This window comes from Cyphellophora attinorum (assembly GCF_001299255.1).
Source record: "Cyphellophora attinorum strain CBS 131958 chromosome Unknown Contig6, whole genome shotgun sequence".
In the NCBI taxonomy this organism is placed as follows: domain Eukaryota; kingdom Fungi; phylum Ascomycota; class Eurotiomycetes; order Chaetothyriales; family Cyphellophoraceae; genus Cyphellophora; species Cyphellophora attinorum.
In genome coordinates, this window is record NW_017253234.1 from 745,684 (window position 1) to 763,073 (window position 17,390).

A 17,390-nucleotide genomic window follows, 5' to 3' on the forward strand; every position below is an offset into this window, starting at 1 on the left:
GTGGAAGGTAGGCTGGAGGCTCTGGCGGCTGTTGCCAGACTGAAGATGTCAGAGAAGTGTGTCAAGGAGCTAAGGTTAGGGTTAGTATGGAGGACGGGGAAACGACAGGTCGTCGCACAACGGCAGCTAGAGGCCGAATCTGGCAACAAATGGAGTCTGGTAGTCATTGACGAACGGGTTGTCTGCCCATCCGTGTGGCTAGGCGAGAGACATGGCTTTTTGGGACCACGTTGAAGCGCGGACTTGTTTTGAGAGTGTCGCAGGAGGAGAAGAAGCAACGGAAACGAGTGGAAGGTGAGACTTGGAGTGTTCGAGGTAAAGCGCTTAGCCATTTTTGGATTTGCTTGGCCGGCGGCTTCCTATTCATCACGTGATAAAATGTTGCTGTCACTCGCTCGCCTTGCATGCATCCTGTTCACGTTTTCGCATCAGCCTCCCTATCGCATCACCATCCTTGCTCATGCATCTCAAGAATATTGGCAAGACCCAGACCCCGTACACATACAGACTGTCACATATGGTGAATGACCCTGAGTATTTCGGTAGCTTCAACACCCGATCATGGCACGGACCACAGGCGAGTCCCCACATCGCAGGCGAACCAGCTAGGGCTCTTAGGAGACAGTACACTATAGTAGCTCAATAACGCCATGGCCGCTGGCTTGGCTGCAATCAGTAGCTTCAGTGCGCGAGGAACGGACGGTAAGGCTCTTAGCCTGGTGAGATCAGACCGTTGGTACATTAGTTATGCGTGGCCCGTTGCTCATGTCATGGTGTATCCCTGTCCCGCTGGGATGCCGAAGTTCCAGTTGCCCGGCGGAAGACTTTCGGGAGCCGGATAACCTGTTGGGGCTCGAATCTGAGGGCTGTCCTGCAACGATGGGTCGAGCTCATCTTCCGGCTTTCTCTTCTTGGGACGACCTCGAGGACGGTTTGTGTTCGGTGGGTCTAGAACGTATTCCTCTTTGAGCTGCATCGACACAGAAGGATCGTAGCCACGCTCTCTTGCTAGCTTCCGTAGTCCAGCTAGGACCTTGGGGTCAATTCCTGTGATTTCGAAGATGCGCTCTGATGAGATACTGGCTTCCGCAAGCGACAATGCCTGGATCCGAACAGCGGTTGTGTGTTCACCCATCTTCAAGACCTTGGGTGGCTTGGGAGAGTCATTGACGCCAGTCACGTACGATCTTGCGGTTTTGAAATAGCCGGCCGGATCGGCGGCCTGTCGTGTGATACTGTTGTCAATGCCCTGGTCTTTCATCGCGTCGAGGTAGGTTTGACACTGCAGCAGGTGCACCCGTTGCCGCGAGGTGTGCTGGGCCATCTCTCTGCTGCAGTACTTGCATCGTACCTGTGCTAATTTCTGAACCAACTTGTCAGTGAAGCGAGCAGACAATGCGTCTGGGTTGGCGTACCTGCTGATTGATGGATCTTGGGGAATGATCTCCCAGGCCGAGTGTGTCTCGGTGTCTCCCGGCGCATTCTTGTATCCTCCCGAGCCCGGGCCCCCCATTGATCGTCAGCGATATCGAACAGCGCTCGTCAGTAGAATTGGTGACTTGGGTAATGTCAAGGCAAATACGCGTCTTTTGACCAGATGCGCGGCTGACAGGAGTGGAGAGTGAAGGCGCCTGGAGGCCGTTGATCGCGGATTTCGATGCGCAAAGGGCTGGCTGACTTGCGATTTATCGACTGTGAGGATCTACCGTACGCGCAATGTGCTATGTGGATGACCGCAACAGTGTCGCGTTGTCTGTAGATGACTGTCGAGGCTGGAGCGACTGACGGGCCAAGTTGTCGTAATAAGCGCAAATGACAGTGGCTGCCACTAGTCCTCTTTAGTCAGATACACAAACCGAACCGCGGGGAAACGGGAAGCGCGTCTCTCCAAGAGCAGATGATGCGCACTCGCGACGGGCTCGTTCTCACGCGGTCAACGCTTCCTGCGTACCTCAATAGCCCACTGCGATGGACGTAGATACGTCTCAAGCGGCAACCGCGCTGCTTACAGAGCACCTGCAATACACGCCTCTGGTATGCCGCTGTCCCGCACACAGATCTGGCCCTACTGACCACTGTAGTCATTGATCGACGACATTATCAACTCGATCAACAACTTCATTTACCAGGGCGTGGGCAGTCTCGAGACGGGCTTGCTTTCTACACCACCTGAGCGTCTGGGATTCAAGGCACGACCGAATGCTGAGCAAGGAGATGTCGAATATCCCGAGGCGAAGCAAGAGATTGAGGAGGGCCTGCAGAAACTGGAAACGCTTCTGAATTCGACCGTGGACAAGAACTTCGATCGGTTTGAGATCTATGTCCTTCGCAATATCCTCGCCGTGCCAGCCGATCTGACCAACTGGATCAAGCTGCAACATTATCAGTCTATCTCCCATCAGCCATCAAAAGACACCCCCACACCTGAGATGATAGAACTGCAACGTCGCAAACTGGCTGCATCGCGTCTACTATCAAAACAGCTTCAGCAAGAGGCGGCCCGGAATGAGATGATCCTTGGCCAATTACGCAATCTCCAGAACAATCAAGCCGCAGGCAACCTGGCCTTCTTGACCCAAGCTGCGGGAGCACAGACGCTCAACGTGTCTGCTGATCACCAGAACCTCACTACGAACACGACCTTCACCATGTCGCAATTGCCCGCCCTCAAAGCATTGCTTGCCGAACTCCGACCGAAGCTGGCCTCTTTGAAGACCCTCAGCAACAACCTCGACTCAGCGAAAGCAGAAATACGGCAAGAGCGACGAGAATATATTGAGCAGCGCACGAGAGCGCACATCGATCGTAGTCGTGGCTCCGATGCTGACGACGCTTCAGCTTTGCCTGGACAGCCACTCCACGCCGATGATATCCAGGCAATGGAGAAAGTGGCACAAATCTTCCACCCAACATGAGCCGGAGCATACAGCTATGATCAAACTTGAACAACAGTCGTATGACAGGCCGTCTAATCCTCGTGGCCACAGACCTTCCGATACCAGCAGCGGACGAACGCACATATTGGCGCATCACATGCTTCCGAGCCGTACCATGCTGTCGGTACTTCGGATCGCACAAGTCCTCTGGATATGGCATACGACCTGCCTGAAGCAGAGAAAATACAGCTTCTGTCTGTTGCGCGGATCATGATGTCTTGCATTTGACCTCGCGACAAGCAGGTGGTGCCCACAGATACCAGGTCATTCTGGGAAAGGCTGAGGTCGTAGTTTTTCGAGGAAGCGACGCCTTTACCCAGTGCGGAAAAGCTACCGTGCTGTCGAGACCGGCCGATCAAATGCAAAATGCAAAATGCTACCTAGGAGGTCGGCTACGCGGGCAAATGCTACAGAGGGCGCCCAGACCTGCCAGCTGTCAAGCAGAGCAGCTCGACTTCGAGCCCACGACCCGGGCGCGAAGGAGTATTCACGGGCGTTACTTGTGCTCAACCAAGCTATTATCGCAGAAAAAGCATCTGTTACAGTCGCTATTGGCCGACGGTTCGCTAAGCGCTCGAAGAGAGAGAAGTGCCAAAAATATCCCGCGAATCCACGGAGATCGACGACTCACCTGCACCGAATCGCGGCTTTCCTTCTCGCCAAGCCTGAGAGTTAACCGCCCAGGGTCCGCCCTGAACATCTACGCCAATCTCTCAAACATGACCAGCAACCACACAGCGCTTCGTCCAGCAAATGGAAGTATCTGTCTACTCTGATTCTCGGCGCCTCATGGGCGCCATCGCTGGCTACGCGAGGCGATAGTCATGAAGGCCACCCCAAGGGTGCGGGTAAATCTACACGCTACCAGATCGACGTAAGCAGACTGAGTAAATACTCAATGATCGGATTTCAGTCAACTTGTTTCATCTATCAGTATTCTCTCCCTCTCGTTCTCATTCAGCGGCTGGACTCGCTGTGCGTGCCTTGCTTTGTATTGCTTTACCTCTCGCCCCAGTCACCAAGTCGTTGCACGATAGTACCGCATATCTCACGTGGAATGCCTCTCTCAGCATTCGCCAAGCAGAAGATCTCTTCCCTTCATCTTTCGAAGAAGACCACCATCATGCCCACAGGTGCACTACCACCTCGCCAGGAGACTCCGCCAGCAATCCTCCTCAAGCCTACAGCCTCGGGCCCATCCCGATCACGCCACGCACCGCCGACCCGCTCATTTCCAGCTTCCCTCGCTCCCGCAGCCCGTCACCTGAACGTCGTCCTCGAAGCAACAATGGCGACGGCACACTCAACACCAAGGGCTCCTCTACGACCGCAGCCAGCGTCAAGTCCAAATCGTCCCAGTCTTCGTGGGCGCGAAAGGCACCTTCCTTCACTGAGGCGCGAGTTGCTACCACTACTATCACGGCTGGAGGCAAGACAGTTGGTGGAGGCTACGACTCCCCGCCGCTAACTTCGGATCTTTTCTCGCGTCATTCGGCGTCGTCGCGGTCCGAGGAGGCGTGGCTGGTGCAGTCACGGCGTTTGCGCTGGGCGAGGCTGGCCCTGTCTGTCCTGATCATGGCTTGTGCCGTGGGTGCACTGGGATGTTCAGGTGCGGCGTATCATGCCTATCGCTCTACTCTGTTGGGCCCTGAGTGGCATCTGCGTCTGTGGCCAGTCGATCTGGATCTCAGGCCTGCGCTGGTCGTCTTGGGTAGTGCGGCTGTCGTGGGTGTCGCTAGTGGGCTTTACTTAGTCCTGGCTCTGTGGCCTTCGGTAGGTTCACTGTCCACGTTCCTGTCTCCGACCCGGTACACATACCTCTGCGGCCGCCTTGACTAACACTGTGCAATGACAGCCACACCCTCACACAACCGCACTTGCCCGCATCTTCACCCTCCTCCTCCTCCTCCTCGTCCTCCCGCTCTCCCTCGTCTCCACCATGCTAGTCCCCATCCTGCAGAATCAGCTCCAGCACGAAAGCATCCAGACATTCACCTGCCGCCTCTACCGCTCGGCCCAGAATTTTAACGAAGACATGGCCGACATGGGCATTCCTGTTCCCCTGGGTGCTGGTGTGGGGTATCCTGCTGGCTTCAAGGGTGTCTGCCGGGAGAGCGAGGCTGGATACGGTCTCATGGCAGCGGTATTGGGACTAAGCTTGATGGGAGTTGGGGTAGTAGCGTGGGGATTTGTGGCGGCAGGAAGAGTGAAGAAGGAGAGGAAGGGGCGAATGGAGGGGAAGGGGCTCGCAGTCTGGTGAGGAAGGTACTGTGGTCTTGTGTCAAGGATGAAGACGGACAGGCAGCTTCACCCAGACCCATGATATGCGCCAACGATATCGGACAATGTACGACCATGTTTAAGCGATGACGGGAATTGGTAGGCATACTCATCAATTGGTATTTACGTTATACAGTGCTAGTAGATAGATAGCTATTCGGAGTACAAGAGCATCTTGTGTGGTCGCAAGAGACCTCATCGGCACCGATGGTGTTCTGTCACGACGGTGCTCGCGGAAAGATGAGGCCCGCCCCTGGTCCTACTTCCCTCTTCGCCGTGAGGATTTGTTCATGGTATCATCATACAATCATTAAGTCTCATAACCATCAAATCTTGCGCCCTCAGAAATCCAAACACAACACGCCAGCAACCCTCTCCAATTCATCCACATCAACCCACCCTTTCCTTCCCACCTCCCCATCATCGCCCCTCCCCTCCGCCTCATATGCACACCTCGCCACCGCTTCCCGCACAAATGTGTCGATATACTTCCCCAACACCCGTCGCGCATCCCTACTCATCTTCGTCGTCTCTGGCTCTGAGAAGCCCTCGGCTGCGATGCGGTGGATCAGGGGCAGTGGGATGCTGGGTTGTTCTGACTCGTCTTTCTTCGATGGGATTACTTCGACAAGAAGCATGGAGGCGTCGTCGAGGTCCGCATTGAGGGATCCATCATTAGTGTCTGTTGCCGCGGGACTAGCGCTGCGGTTTGAGTTGTCGTCGTCGTCGTCAAGGTCTTCATCTTCGTCGTTCTCGCGTGACGATGGTTGTGAGTCGGAGTTGTGTGGTGATGGGGAGCGTTGTCGCTTGCGAGGCTTCGCTGTGGTGGCGTTTGATTTTGTGGCTGAGGTGGTGCTGCTTGTGGATGGTCGAGCACGCTTCTTAGGCTCTGTGGTCTTGTCTTTTGTAGTCGATGCTTTGGCCTTCGTAGCGGTCTTCGATTTGCTGGGCCTCGGAGGTGAAAAGGAGGGTCGAGCGCGCTTCGTTGTTGCCATGGTGGTCGGTTTCTAGGTGTGCTGCAGATTAATTGGACTGGCCGCGATGGGTGTGCTGTCAGTGCAAACGGCTTCTCAATGTGAGAATGAACTGTACTTAGTCACTTACTCACCTAGACTTGGAGACGCGGCCCACCCAGGAAATCGGACGCGTCGAAAGGTCGGAGACGCGTCGGGCTTGGCATCCAATTGAGCATACATGGAGGTGGGCTAACACACCTTTACTCGCAGCATTTCTCAAGACTTGGGCGACGGCAAATGTCATTACCGTCACGGGTAGACCAAAGGCTTTTGGCCGAATAAATTATGATTTCTAACATATCATGATCAGCCGTGCCCTCACCCTCCGCTGCCCACTGTACACTGTCTGAGATATATGGGACAGGCTCCAGATCTACAGACAACCAACACCTGCTTAGGTAACGTCATAACGCTCATGATGCAGCCAAATCGAAGTGACAAGTGTCGTCCAAAGGTCCGCTCCCTCGCCACCTATACTTTGCCAGCTCGTGGTAGATTCCGTTTCGGCAAGGTCCATGGCTCAGGACATACAGTCTGTTCAATGTCAGTCAATGGTCTAGATTGTGTTGCTGCAATATGCTTACCTCGCCTTCAATGAATGCCCAGAAGTACACTCCTACTCCGATGAGGTAGTATAGCCCAGCATTGGTTGCTTGGTATTGTAGCAGAGCTGCCAATGCAAACAGCGGGTAGATGACCATCCTCGCCTCCAGACTTCGGTGCAGACCCGGCAACATCCTCGTTATTGGCACCAACGGCCACTCCATCGCCAATCCAATGAACGAGAATATCAGGTTGAATATTTGTAACGTTGGAAATGGCTTCACTGCCCCGTCGAGGTTCTTCGTCAGAAAGTCCCAAAAGATCTTAGGCCAGAAGAAGCCTTCGATAGCCGCTGCCATCTGGATACATGCTGCGGTGATGACTATCAGCCTGCCCCAGTGATTTTTAATAAGTTTGCCCATGCCGGATGGGTGTGTGTTGTTGTCGAATAGATGTCGTTAAAGAATGGAGTTCAGAAGCGAAGGTGAGGGTAGGCGGAAGTGAGTGTCGTTGATCAGAAGCAGCTGCGGCTGCTTGAGGAGTCCAGCTACCGAAAGACCATCCCAAAAGACTAACGGCGGGCAGTTCGTTGCTTATGAGAGGCGACACCATGCAATCACAGCGAAACCTGGAGCTAGTGGTAACGTTCAATGGTGCGGCTCAGGTAAGGAAGTCTCTGATTCCGGGCAGGCGATCAGACGATGATGTCGGACTATAGTTCGAACTCAGGACGTTGCTGCTCTGCGCGTATGAGAATATGTCGCAAGTTGGTGGATAGCCGAGTATGTGAGTGGATGTCGCAGGTTGGAGACGGTAAGTGTCACAGGTGTCGCAAAGCGTCTATATGGTCTTCCTGCACGTTCAGTGTTCTGCTGTGCTGTCAAGGCGGTATACTGCTGTTGTGAAAGGGTAGACGGTAGTCATGAGCATTGGGACATTGACGATATGGCATGATCGGTTCCATGAATGTTCATCATGCAGTGTGATCATGTCTTCTGCCCGCGGCGTAATTCTTGCATCAGACTATTGACCCCACCGTGCCGAACGGCAAGGCTCGAGACCGAACATATCAACCCCATGATTGGTATCTTACCTTGACGACCTTCCTTCATTGGCCATCCGAACGGAGATCATGGTCTGTGAACAGGTCAAGAAAGGCACAAGTGGAGATGGATCACGGCCAGATCAAGGGTCGTCTAGCTTCTACCGCCAGAAATAGAGGCACAAGAAGTCGAGAGCTCTAATGCCAGGGTCGAGAATCGCTACGTAGGTAGCTCCCGCAGCGGTAAGAGAGTGAGATGAACGAATGGTAAAGAAGGAGGTCGAGGTGATACGGTTGATGTTGGAAAAGAAACAGAAGCAGCCCCAGCGATTGGTTGTTGTTGCCAAAGCTTGGCGTGAGGGGCGTGCCGAGAGCGTTAAAAGCTCAAATCTGATACGCTCTCTCCTTCATCGCAACCACGACCCTGCATCTCTCTGCATTCACTATTCTCTTCGCTTTTCCAGCCACCTCTTGTTCCGAGAGCCTCGCTAACAGAATCATTTGCATCATTCCTTGGGCCGGCTTCGACGACAACTATCAGATGATGCTGTTCTTCGCTTGAGCCATGTACATGCATTGGTGCCGGCGTCTGGAGTCGCGTGAAGAGATGTCTCCATCACGCATCTGTCCCGTACCACTAGCCTCGATAGACCGAGTCTTGATCAATGATCACTCATGCTGCCGCCATGCACTGGTACCTGCCAACCGTGGGCAGCGTCAGACAACATCCAATGGTCGCTTAAACGCTGCCCATTCCCAAACGAGCAGCCTCAACCCTCTCCACAGACAAGGATGATGGATCGGCACCTTGACTTTTCGCCCCGTGTACCTCTGCCACGGGTCTTGATCGTTCACTGTACTCTATCTATATCGAGTTTTGTTCACATTGTCAACGACCCTTCTCTGCATACATCGAGTTCGCTAACACAACGTTGACGGACACTTCACCGTGACGATCACTCACTCTCGCACACTGACTTTTCTCCCTGAGCACCCCTGACCCACAGGCGTTCGGACCAGGAGACCAGCTCCACTTCGATACAAACACCGTCTCACTCCCACTCACACCAGTTTCGCCTCTGCCAAACGCATCATTACCGGCATCGCCTCATGATACAGTCGCAAGCCTTCTGCAAATAGTTTGATCACTGCCAACATCGCCAGATCAGATCACCCCAGACGTAGAAGCTATACCTTCCATACCAATCTTAGGCCAGTACCGCGGATCAACGTCTCGAACTACCCCTACCTTAAGCGGCGTACACGGACACAGCATATTCCGCTTTAACTCAATGACCTCCCTCTAGTATACTCAACGCTCTGTTCGTCATCTCATCAATTGCTAGCTGCCGACCGACAGTTGACGTTCATTGCCCTTCGATACTCTGCCCAGCCTCGCAGAGTATGTTCATTTCTCTATAGCACTGGTTGCTTCACTTTTTATATAATAGACCATTGTCGAAGCCGACCAAGAACGACTCAACATGCTTTCAAGAAGCTGGCTGGAACAGCTCAAGCAACCTCGGAAGGTGCTGTTCTTTGTGCTGTGGTGGACATTTCATTGGGGCATCTTCGCTTTCGGCTGGTACAAGCAGGCGTCCGACATTCGATTAGCTGGTCTCAACACACTCACCTTTTCAGTATGGCTGTCGCGAGGAGCCGGGCTGGTGTTGTCGGTGGATACGATGCTGATAGTGTTGCCTATGTGCCGGACGTTGATGAGATGGATCCGACCGAAGTTCAAGTTCCTGCCACTAGACGAAACACAGTGGTTCCACCGACAGACAGCATATGCGTTGCTCGTCTTCACATGTGTACATGTCCTAGCCCACTACGTCAACTTCTTCAACGTCGAGAAGAACCAGATTCGCCCTGAGCTCGCCCTTGATATCCACTACGCTCAAGCTGGAGGCATCACTGGCCACATAATGCTGCTGTGCATGCTCCTCATGTACACGACAGCGCATCACAAGATTCGTCAGCAATCTTTCGAGACGTTCTGGTATACACACCACCTCTTCATCCCATTCCTTCTGGGCATGTACACCCACGCCACCGGCTGTTTCGTCAGAGATACAGCGACACCATTCTCGCCCTTTGCCGGCAAAGATTTCTGGGACCATTGCATCGGCTACGAAGGCTGGCGCTGGGAGCTCTGGACGGGTGGCATCTACCTCATCGAACGCCTCTACCGCGAGATCCGTGCCCGCCGAGAGACCAAGATTGTCAAGGTTATCCGCCATCCCTACGATGCAATGGAAATCCAATTCAGGAAACCCAGCATGAAGTACAAAGCAGGCCAATGGCTCTTCCTCCAATGCCCTTCGGTCTCAGGCCAGCAATGGCATCCTTTCACCATCACCTCCTGCCCCTACGACCCTTATATCTCCGTCCACGTCCGTCAAGTCGGCGACTTCACGAAAGCGCTCGGCAATGCCCTTGGCTGCGGTCCTGCTCAAGCCAAAGACTTCGCCGCGTATGAGGACAACGGTATCTACGAAGTAGCGCTCAACAGCGGCCAAGAAATGCCCGCCCTGCGCATCGACGGACCTTACGGTGCCCCTGCAGAGGACGTCTTCGACAACGAGATCGCTGTCCTTGTCGGCACGGGTATCGGCGTTACACCGTGGGCGTCCGTGCTGAAGCACATCTACAACATTCGTGCTGGGCCTAACCCGCCTAAGCGTCTCAAGCGTGTCGAGTTCATCTGGGTCACACGCTCAATCGAGTCTTTCGAGTGGTTCCAAACCCTTCTCTCCTCCCTCGAAGCGCAGTCCGAGCAAGCGGCCGCCACGCAAGGCGGACCTGAGTTCCTGCGCATCCACACATACCTCACGCAGAAAGTCGACCAGAACACCGCTGCAAACATTTACCTCAACACCGTGGGCAACAACCTCGATCCCCTCACAGAGCTGAAGACCAAGACTCAGTTCGGGCGGCCGGACTTCAAGCGTCTGTTTGGCGCGATGAGGGACGGTCTGATGGATCAGAGTTATATGGATATGGGCGACGTGAGCGTCACGGCGAGCACCAAGGCGACAGTGGGTGTATACTTCTGCGGGCCTGGTGCGGCGGCAAGAGAGATCAGACAGGCGACCAAAGGGAGCAGCAATGACTTGGTCAAGTTTAGGTTTTGGAAGGAGCACTTTTAGATGTCTCGCAGCACCAGTGTTGCTGGATCAGAGGTCTATAAGAGTGATGTGGTGTGACACAAGCAAGCGAAATGCTGTACGCAGCGATTGTATAGTTGGACAAAAATAGTCAACTCTGTTGTTCGGCGCCGGTCATTGGATTGATCATGGAATTTGAGGGACAGAAATGGATAGTTAATAAGCTTGGGAAGCGATAAACTGCATCAAGACCACTAAAGTCAAGTCCATTTAATAAGCCGTGCTTTAACGTAGACAACATCCCGCCTTAGGACTGCGAGCAGAGTGTCCATGACTGATCTGACAGTTGTGAATGCCATGAGCTGCTGGGAATGTCCCTTCATCGAAACCCACCGAGCAGGTATCGCCGACATTGAACTCCTCCGCTTGCCGATTCAGCGTTCTCGAGTCATTCTGCCTTCTGCGCCATCACAGCATGCATTCTCCATTGCTCTCAGCCGTATGGCAGGCGGACTTTGAGAGCATTGCAAGCCTAGTCAATCCCGGTTTCTTCGATTGCTCAGAAGCAAAGTCGGAATTCCAGCAATCATTGGGCAAGGACATCACCCATGGCTGGACATCGGTAGAGGTTCAGTCACCCCATGAGTGGCCAGGAACCATCCAATAAGTGCCCTCAGACCTCTCGAGCTTGCCAGTAGGTCACAAGCCCATTTTGGTGACCACCACATATAGGCGCTTTCAACGAGCACGAACTTTCGGCGTTCGATGCAGACATCGTCTAGAATAGCGAGCAGGAAGATCTTGTCGAGCATCTCGGTTAGCAAGGACGATAGCGTTGGCCTTTTCGTCAATAAAATTAGTTTAGGAGCCCTCCACTGAAGACTGGCGACTTTGGCGAGGAAAACCAGGCCGTGGTCGATACAGTCAACCGGCATCTGGATCACCACCCAAACGGATGATGATGCTCGTAGCCGGTTGATCTCTGCCTCCATGGCTTCGTTCATCTCCAGCTTACGCTGCCGAAATTTCCGACCTGCCACCAGGTTCTTCTCCCGCTTCGCAGTCTCCTTTTCATTGTCAGGTGCTTTGTCCTTGAGAGCGGTCCAGATTAGCATAAAGACTGCGAGTCGTCGGCATTGAGCGTCTTACCGGCATTCGGGTTGCTGGAGGATCGTCAGCCATCTTCACTGCGCGTTGTAGGTTGAGCCGATCACAATAAGCACAAGCTGATGTGGTCACTGTTAGAATCGTCAATGGCGGAAGCTGCGCGAGCGCGTCAGGTTGCAGAAGAGTAGCTGTTTTCGAGATCGATGGGCTCCAGCGCTGCGTTGAGGCGGAGGACTATCTTTTTCGGAGACATGAAAATGAAAGTTTGCAGAAAAAGCATCAAAGTGATGATCACAAAGACGTGAAGTGATCTGACTGCGTGAAGATCAGGTCAGAGTGATCATGCAGGTTGTGAACAACACTGCGTATTTTTCTTTAGCAGGACTGAGAGCATCAGCTGTGACGTCTCGCTCGAATGGTTGTTTCGCTTGCTATACGATTCCAATTCCGTCCTCATACGCCATTGCCATGTCATCGCATCTTTGATCTCGCGACGGAGGAATATATGTGCTTCGGCATTGTCTCGGCTCAATGGTGCCCTCGCTGCCTCCCCTAGCGGTTGCCAGTGGCATGGCCAACAGTGCCACCCTGAGTAATGTTTCGGTCGCCGCCACGCTCGGATTCCTGTAGCCGTTGTCAGTCCGCGTACCACTTGGTCGTGGTCGATACGAACCTCGCCTGCCTGGATTGAGCCCTTGGTAAGAATCTGCTTGATGACCTCATCCTCGTTGTGTGTACCGAACTCGTTGTCGAGAGCAGCGTTGGAAGCGCCGTCCATCTGGCCTTGAGCACCGTGCCTGTTCCATCTCGTCAGTGTTCCGGTCCCGAATCGGTACCTGATGTGACTGACTTATGTGTGACCATGATCTTGAATGAGTTCACGACCTGGGCGAGAGGGATGCTGGAATCCTTCTTCCAGTTCTCGACATCGGCGGGGGACTCGACGAAGACGATAAAGTCATCAGTGTTGCCCTTGTAGTGGACTTTCGTGATATGAGCACCACCGCGAGGCATGATGTATGGTTGTGATGTTTGTGGTTTATGTGTTTAGGGAAGGGTTCTAGAAAGGTCAATCCCGTCGTGCTTCGGTGCACTTGTATGGCGACGTATCGTACCTTGTTAGATTGGAATTGGTCTGAAGACGGACTTTTGACAGGATAATTTGAGCTTCGAAAGTGAGCCTTGGTGTCTGCCTTCTAATTTATGTACTTGGTTGTAAGCTCGTGACCTGCACCGTGCCATCAAACTGCATTGACGTGTGCCAAGGAGGCTCTAGTGGGTCCTCGGGGCGTACCTGACGCCTCGTCTTCAGGCGAAAATGGTACCTGCTTCACCAGCCCCAGCTTCAACTTCCCTGCTTGTTTGTAACGGGCACGACAGCGTTATGACCATCGCTGTCGTCATCGCGTTGTGACTCGAGGGGCTGTTGTCATCATGATCGATCTCTTGGCCTGTCAACGTTGAAGGGTGTCAATTGCTTCATCGTGCCAGTGTTCCGTGTCAAAGGATATCCGGTTGGTACACCTACACTCCAGAATCTAGGTGCTAACCTTAGGGAGCCCATACAAGGCGTCTTGAAGATGCGCACGCATGGCAGAGGCGTAACAAGCAATCTTGATCCAGACCACAAACGCTTGTGTTTACAACAGCTTGTGGCTATTTGACGCCAAACAGACGCTCGATTCTGGAAATAAGACTCAAGCAGTCCCTTTGGGCAAGCGATGAATACTCAGTCACGTACACTACATATAGCGAACTGGTAGAAGACCTTCGCAACCACACTGTCCGGGCATTCTGACTTCATGCAAGCCGGAATGCTGCCTACCAATGAAAAAGGACATCACCGATTGCAGCGTACGAGCCGGCAATTGACGTTAGCCTTTCAGAATGGTCTCATTTGTTGGATGGGATGTCGTTCTCGCGCTTTCAAAGGTGCTGAAGGATCCCATTCGGCGCTCTGGCCTATACTCAACCAAGTGAAAGCCTTAAGGATGAGGCCATCGCATACTACATGTCGGTAGGTGAGGCGTTGTTTTGAGCCTGGAAAGTGCAATGCCTGTGCCGCTGTCAAATTCTGTTTCATACCTCGGATCTGGATGGAACAACACGTTGTGAAAGCACCATGATGAGGGCCACGAGAACGTTGCGAATCTGCTGCAGTGATGTTGCTGGCGGCTTGTATACACGGAGGAACGGGCAACGGGCAAGGTCATAGAAAAGTTGGTCAGTGGGCAATGTATCTGACAGCTACCGTAGCTGCTGATGTATCTGGGCTGAAGTTTGACGTGCCGTGTGGTCAACGCAGTGTAACGAGATTGATGAATGTCGTGGACTTGTTTCCGGCTTCCCCAGATACCGTTGTCAGTGTCGCGGACCATGTGGCTGATGCAGAAGATCGATCGCGGCGCACACATGCCAGTGGATAAATGGTCCGAGCCGAAGGAGTTGGTGATCCGAGCGGCGTTTGTATGCGTCAGAGGACTCGCGAAGGCGCGTTCTGTTGATTCTTCATTTGTGTATTGAATGATCAGCGACTATGAGCGTCTAACATATGCTCTTGCAGAGCTCGGTCTTGACATGTGTAAGTCCATGAACTACATCCCATGAAGAAGCGGAGATGACTGTTGTGAGGATCATGAGATGGGAGATGAAGTCGGGCGTAGCTTGTTAGTCGAAGTGGGGGAGGCTAGAACAGATAGCGCTGGGCAGGCTTGCCTTTAGCGAGGCCTCTGAATGGTGGTCTTGAAGCGCAATCTCAGCATCCAGCTCGTCACTTACCCACACCACTGCCATGCTGCTTGCAGACTTGCTCCCTTCCAGCTCCCAACTTTGAGCGAACCGATTCTAGTGGCCTCGTTCCTACCTTTCGCCGCTATCTCTCAGCCTCTCGCGCCCAAGTTTCCCTGCATCGCGCCTACCTGACTCTACTCTTTCCGCCTCCGTACACGACCTCGACTGCGCGAAAGCCACACCTCACTTCATCATCGACACTTCTTGTTCATTTGCAACTTCACTACCGCTCTCCTTCTCCAGCAATATCGACCTCAGTTATCTTTGTCCGACTCTACGCGCGCCATATAAAGCAGCATCACTGGACATATACTAGACTGCGCACACCGCCAGCCACCCGAGATTGTTCCCCTCTGGGAGCTTCGTCGCGTAGACTCATTAACGGCAATATCGGCCTTCCCTGTTTCCCATTGCGTTTTCACGACCACGTGTCGCTCATGGTCCAAAGCTTCGCTTCGACCTTTGAACCGCAGACATATCTGCTTCGATCGGCCGCGACGAGGCCATAATCGCCCCACATGAGCGCAACCGCTCCCTCAGCCTCAGGTATGCATGAGCTGCCCTTAGGCGCATCGCGTATTATTGAGACTTGCTTCAGTAATACTAATTTATCCGTGTAGAAGGCACCTCCGGCATAGCTCCCGATAATCCAGTGCCGTCGACGACGACAGACACTAAGCCGGCTACCACCACCTTATCGCCTGACGATGCCGCGACTAAGTCGTCTGGTGTCAATATACCCTCTCGGACGTCTTCACAGCAGAACCCGCAGTCGTCGACGTCACCAACCACCCAGAGTGCCGAGGTTGAGCAAGCACCTGCAGCCAGGCGCGGTTCGAAACGCAGCATCTTGACCCGAAGCAGAAACAACAGTAGAAGCAGTAGGCGTTCGGCAAGAGCAACAAGAACCGGCGACACAAAGGAGGCAGTCCCTCCGCTACCTCAAAATGATGGCACACGGAGCGAAAAGAAGTCGAGGTCAGGCTTTCTAGCTTTTCTGAATTGCTGCAGTCCCTCAGAAACGGTGCAAGATGCCAAGGAAGATCAACCCATTCCGTCCAAAAAGACTGCCCTTCCAGCCGCGCAAACAAAGGTTGCTCGTCCGATCGATCAGCAGCCGTCATCGACCGAGAAGACTGCAGAAACTCAACCACTAAGCGAGAAATCGGAAGAAAAGGGCGCCGACGATGTAGAAGACGAGCCCAAAGTAATCTACACCGAGGTGGGAGAAAATGATCCGCGGAATGAAGAAGTCGTTGACGAAAAGGTTGTCAAGGATGATTACTCCCATCTGCTCAGGGTGGAAAATGTGGCCCAACCAGCCACCACAATCGACCAAGAGAACAAGAAATCAGCGGCAGAGGTCGATCCCGACACCGACATGACCGACGCGCCACCACTGGTCCCAACGCCAGGACCTCAAGTCGTCGACGAACCCGTTCAGCCTGCCGATGTGCAGCCTCAGGTTACGTTGCCGCCACCGCCGCCTCTGTCACAACGGCAGGAGCAGATAGGCACCATACCTCCAGTTCCCGAGGCTTCTCCCGAGAAACAAACATGGCTGCTGCCTCCAGCGCAGCCTCCTCTGAAAGGCAGAAAATGTCTCATCCTGGATCTCGACGAGACATTAGTCCACAGCAGTTTCAAAATACTTAATCAAGCGGATTTCACCATTCCCGTTGAGATAGAAGGTCAGTACCATAATGTTTACGTCATCAAAAGGCCAGGCGTGGATCAGTTCATGAAGAGAGTTGGCGAGCTGTACGAAGTGGTGGTCTTCACGGCGTCCGTATCAAAGTACGGCGACCCGTTACTCGATCAGCTTGACATCCATCATGTGGTCCACCATCGATTGTTTCGGGAGAGCTGCTACAATCACCAAGGAAACTATGTCAAGGTAAGCTTGAAATAAACATGTCCGCCAACCGAGCTAATGCCTCAACAGGATTTGTCCCAAGTCGGACGTGACCTGAAGGAAACCATCATTATCGACAATTCGCCAACGTCGTACATATTCCATCCACAGCATGCGGTTCCGATAAGCTCGTGGTTCTCCGACGCTCACGACAACGAGCTACTGGATCTTATCCCCGTGCTCGAAGATCTTGCAGGACCACAAGTTCAAGATGTCAGCCTCGTTCTGGACGTCACTTTATGATCGAGAAAATTGCCACATACGGGCCAGATTGAAAGCACTCGACAACAGTGACCACTCATGGAGCTTTCCTGCGGCAGCAAAGTCCCAGCTTTAACGATCAATTCAACGGCGGTGTTTATTCCAATTCTCTTCGTCAAGACATATTCAGAGCATGTTTCATTTGTGCAGGAGTACAAAAATATGGCTAGAGTTGCATGTTCTAGGCGGCTTTTGCGATTAATCATCGGGATGCTATGGTAATACAATCAGCAGCCAAGGCGTTCTTGAAGTTTTTGGGAACGGTAAAAGAAAGAGCAAAACTGAGCAAGCGATGCATTCTTGATGACTTGGGGTCATCTTCATATTGTGTATAGGGAGAAAGTGGGTGAACTGGCCACACAACTGTTCTCTGCTCTTTCGAAGCCAGCG

At 53.2% G+C, this 17,390-nt stretch overlaps 9 protein-coding genes across 9 annotated transcripts; 4 read left to right on the forward strand and 5 right to left on the reverse strand.

Annotated features, from left to right (window-relative positions):
• Positions 1 to 763: 763 nt before the first annotated feature.
• On the reverse strand, positions 764 to 1,324 carry AB675_2003 (uncharacterized protein; the record flags this gene model as incomplete). Its single annotated transcript, XM_018141939.1, has 1 exon — positions 764 to 1,324. One exon carries the CDS (start codon positions 1,322 to 1,324, stop codon positions 764 to 766), a length of 561 nt encoding a protein of 186 aa, XP_018002976.1.
• Positions 1,325 to 1,968: 644 nt separating this feature from the next.
• On the forward strand, positions 1,969 to 2,915 carry AB675_2004 (Kinetochore-associated protein MTW1; the record flags this gene model as incomplete). Its single annotated transcript, XM_018141940.1, has 2 exons — positions 1,969 to 2,034; positions 2,082 to 2,915. The coding sequence occupies 2 exons, from the start codon at positions 1,969 to 1,971 to the stop codon at positions 2,913 to 2,915; spliced, it is 900 nt and encodes a 299-aa protein (XP_018002645.1).
• A 1,144-nt stretch (positions 2,916 to 4,059) lies between these two features.
• AB675_2005 (uncharacterized protein) lies at positions 4,060 to 5,196 on the forward strand (the record flags this gene model as incomplete). The annotated part of the gene is made up of 3 exons (XM_018141941.1): positions 4,060 to 4,069; positions 4,090 to 4,709; positions 4,792 to 5,196. The coding sequence occupies 3 exons, from the start codon at positions 4,060 to 4,062 to the stop codon at positions 5,194 to 5,196; spliced, it is 1,035 nt and encodes a 344-aa protein (XP_018002806.1).
• A 361-nt stretch (positions 5,197 to 5,557) lies between these two features.
• On the reverse strand, positions 5,558 to 6,211 carry AB675_2006 (uncharacterized protein; the record flags this gene model as incomplete). Its single annotated transcript, XM_018141942.1, has 1 exon — positions 5,558 to 6,211. One exon carries the CDS (start codon positions 6,209 to 6,211, stop codon positions 5,558 to 5,560), a length of 654 nt encoding a protein of 217 aa, XP_018002730.1.
• A 492-nt stretch (positions 6,212 to 6,703) lies between these two features.
• AB675_2007 (uncharacterized protein) lies at positions 6,704 to 7,197 on the reverse strand (the record flags this gene model as incomplete). The annotated part of the gene is made up of 2 exons (XM_018141943.1): positions 6,704 to 6,766; positions 6,817 to 7,197. 2 exons carry the CDS (start codon positions 7,195 to 7,197, stop codon positions 6,704 to 6,706), a joined length of 444 nt encoding a protein of 147 aa, XP_018002791.1.
• Positions 7,198 to 9,301: 2,104 nt separating this feature from the next.
• Positions 9,302 to 10,969, forward strand: AB675_2008 (Superoxide-generating NADPH oxidase heavy chain subunit A; the record flags this gene model as incomplete). Its single annotated transcript, XM_018141944.1, has 1 exon — positions 9,302 to 10,969. The coding sequence occupies one exon, from the start codon at positions 9,302 to 9,304 to the stop codon at positions 10,967 to 10,969; it is 1,668 nt and encodes a 555-aa protein (XP_018002667.1).
• A 560-nt stretch (positions 10,970 to 11,529) lies between these two features.
• AB675_2009 (uncharacterized protein) lies at positions 11,530 to 12,109 on the reverse strand (the record flags this gene model as incomplete). Its single annotated transcript, XM_018141945.1, has 2 exons — positions 11,530 to 12,018; positions 12,077 to 12,109. 2 exons carry the CDS (start codon positions 12,107 to 12,109, stop codon positions 11,530 to 11,532), a joined length of 522 nt encoding a protein of 173 aa, XP_018002655.1.
• Positions 12,110 to 12,586: 477 nt separating this feature from the next.
• Positions 12,587 to 13,048, reverse strand: AB675_2010 (SDO1-like protein C21C3.19; the record flags this gene model as incomplete). Its single annotated transcript, XM_018141947.1, has 3 exons — positions 12,587 to 12,658; positions 12,708 to 12,831; positions 12,885 to 13,048. The coding sequence occupies 3 exons, from the start codon at positions 13,046 to 13,048 to the stop codon at positions 12,587 to 12,589; spliced, it is 360 nt and encodes a 119-aa protein (XP_018002623.1).
• Positions 13,049 to 15,342: 2,294 nt separating this feature from the next.
• Positions 15,343 to 16,982, forward strand: AB675_2011 (Phosphatase PSR1; the record flags this gene model as incomplete). Its single annotated transcript, XM_018141948.1, has 3 exons — positions 15,343 to 15,370; positions 15,445 to 16,721; positions 16,770 to 16,982. The coding sequence occupies 3 exons, from the start codon at positions 15,343 to 15,345 to the stop codon at positions 16,980 to 16,982; spliced, it is 1,518 nt and encodes a 505-aa protein (XP_018003049.1).
• Positions 16,983 to 17,390: the final 408 nt, after the last annotated feature.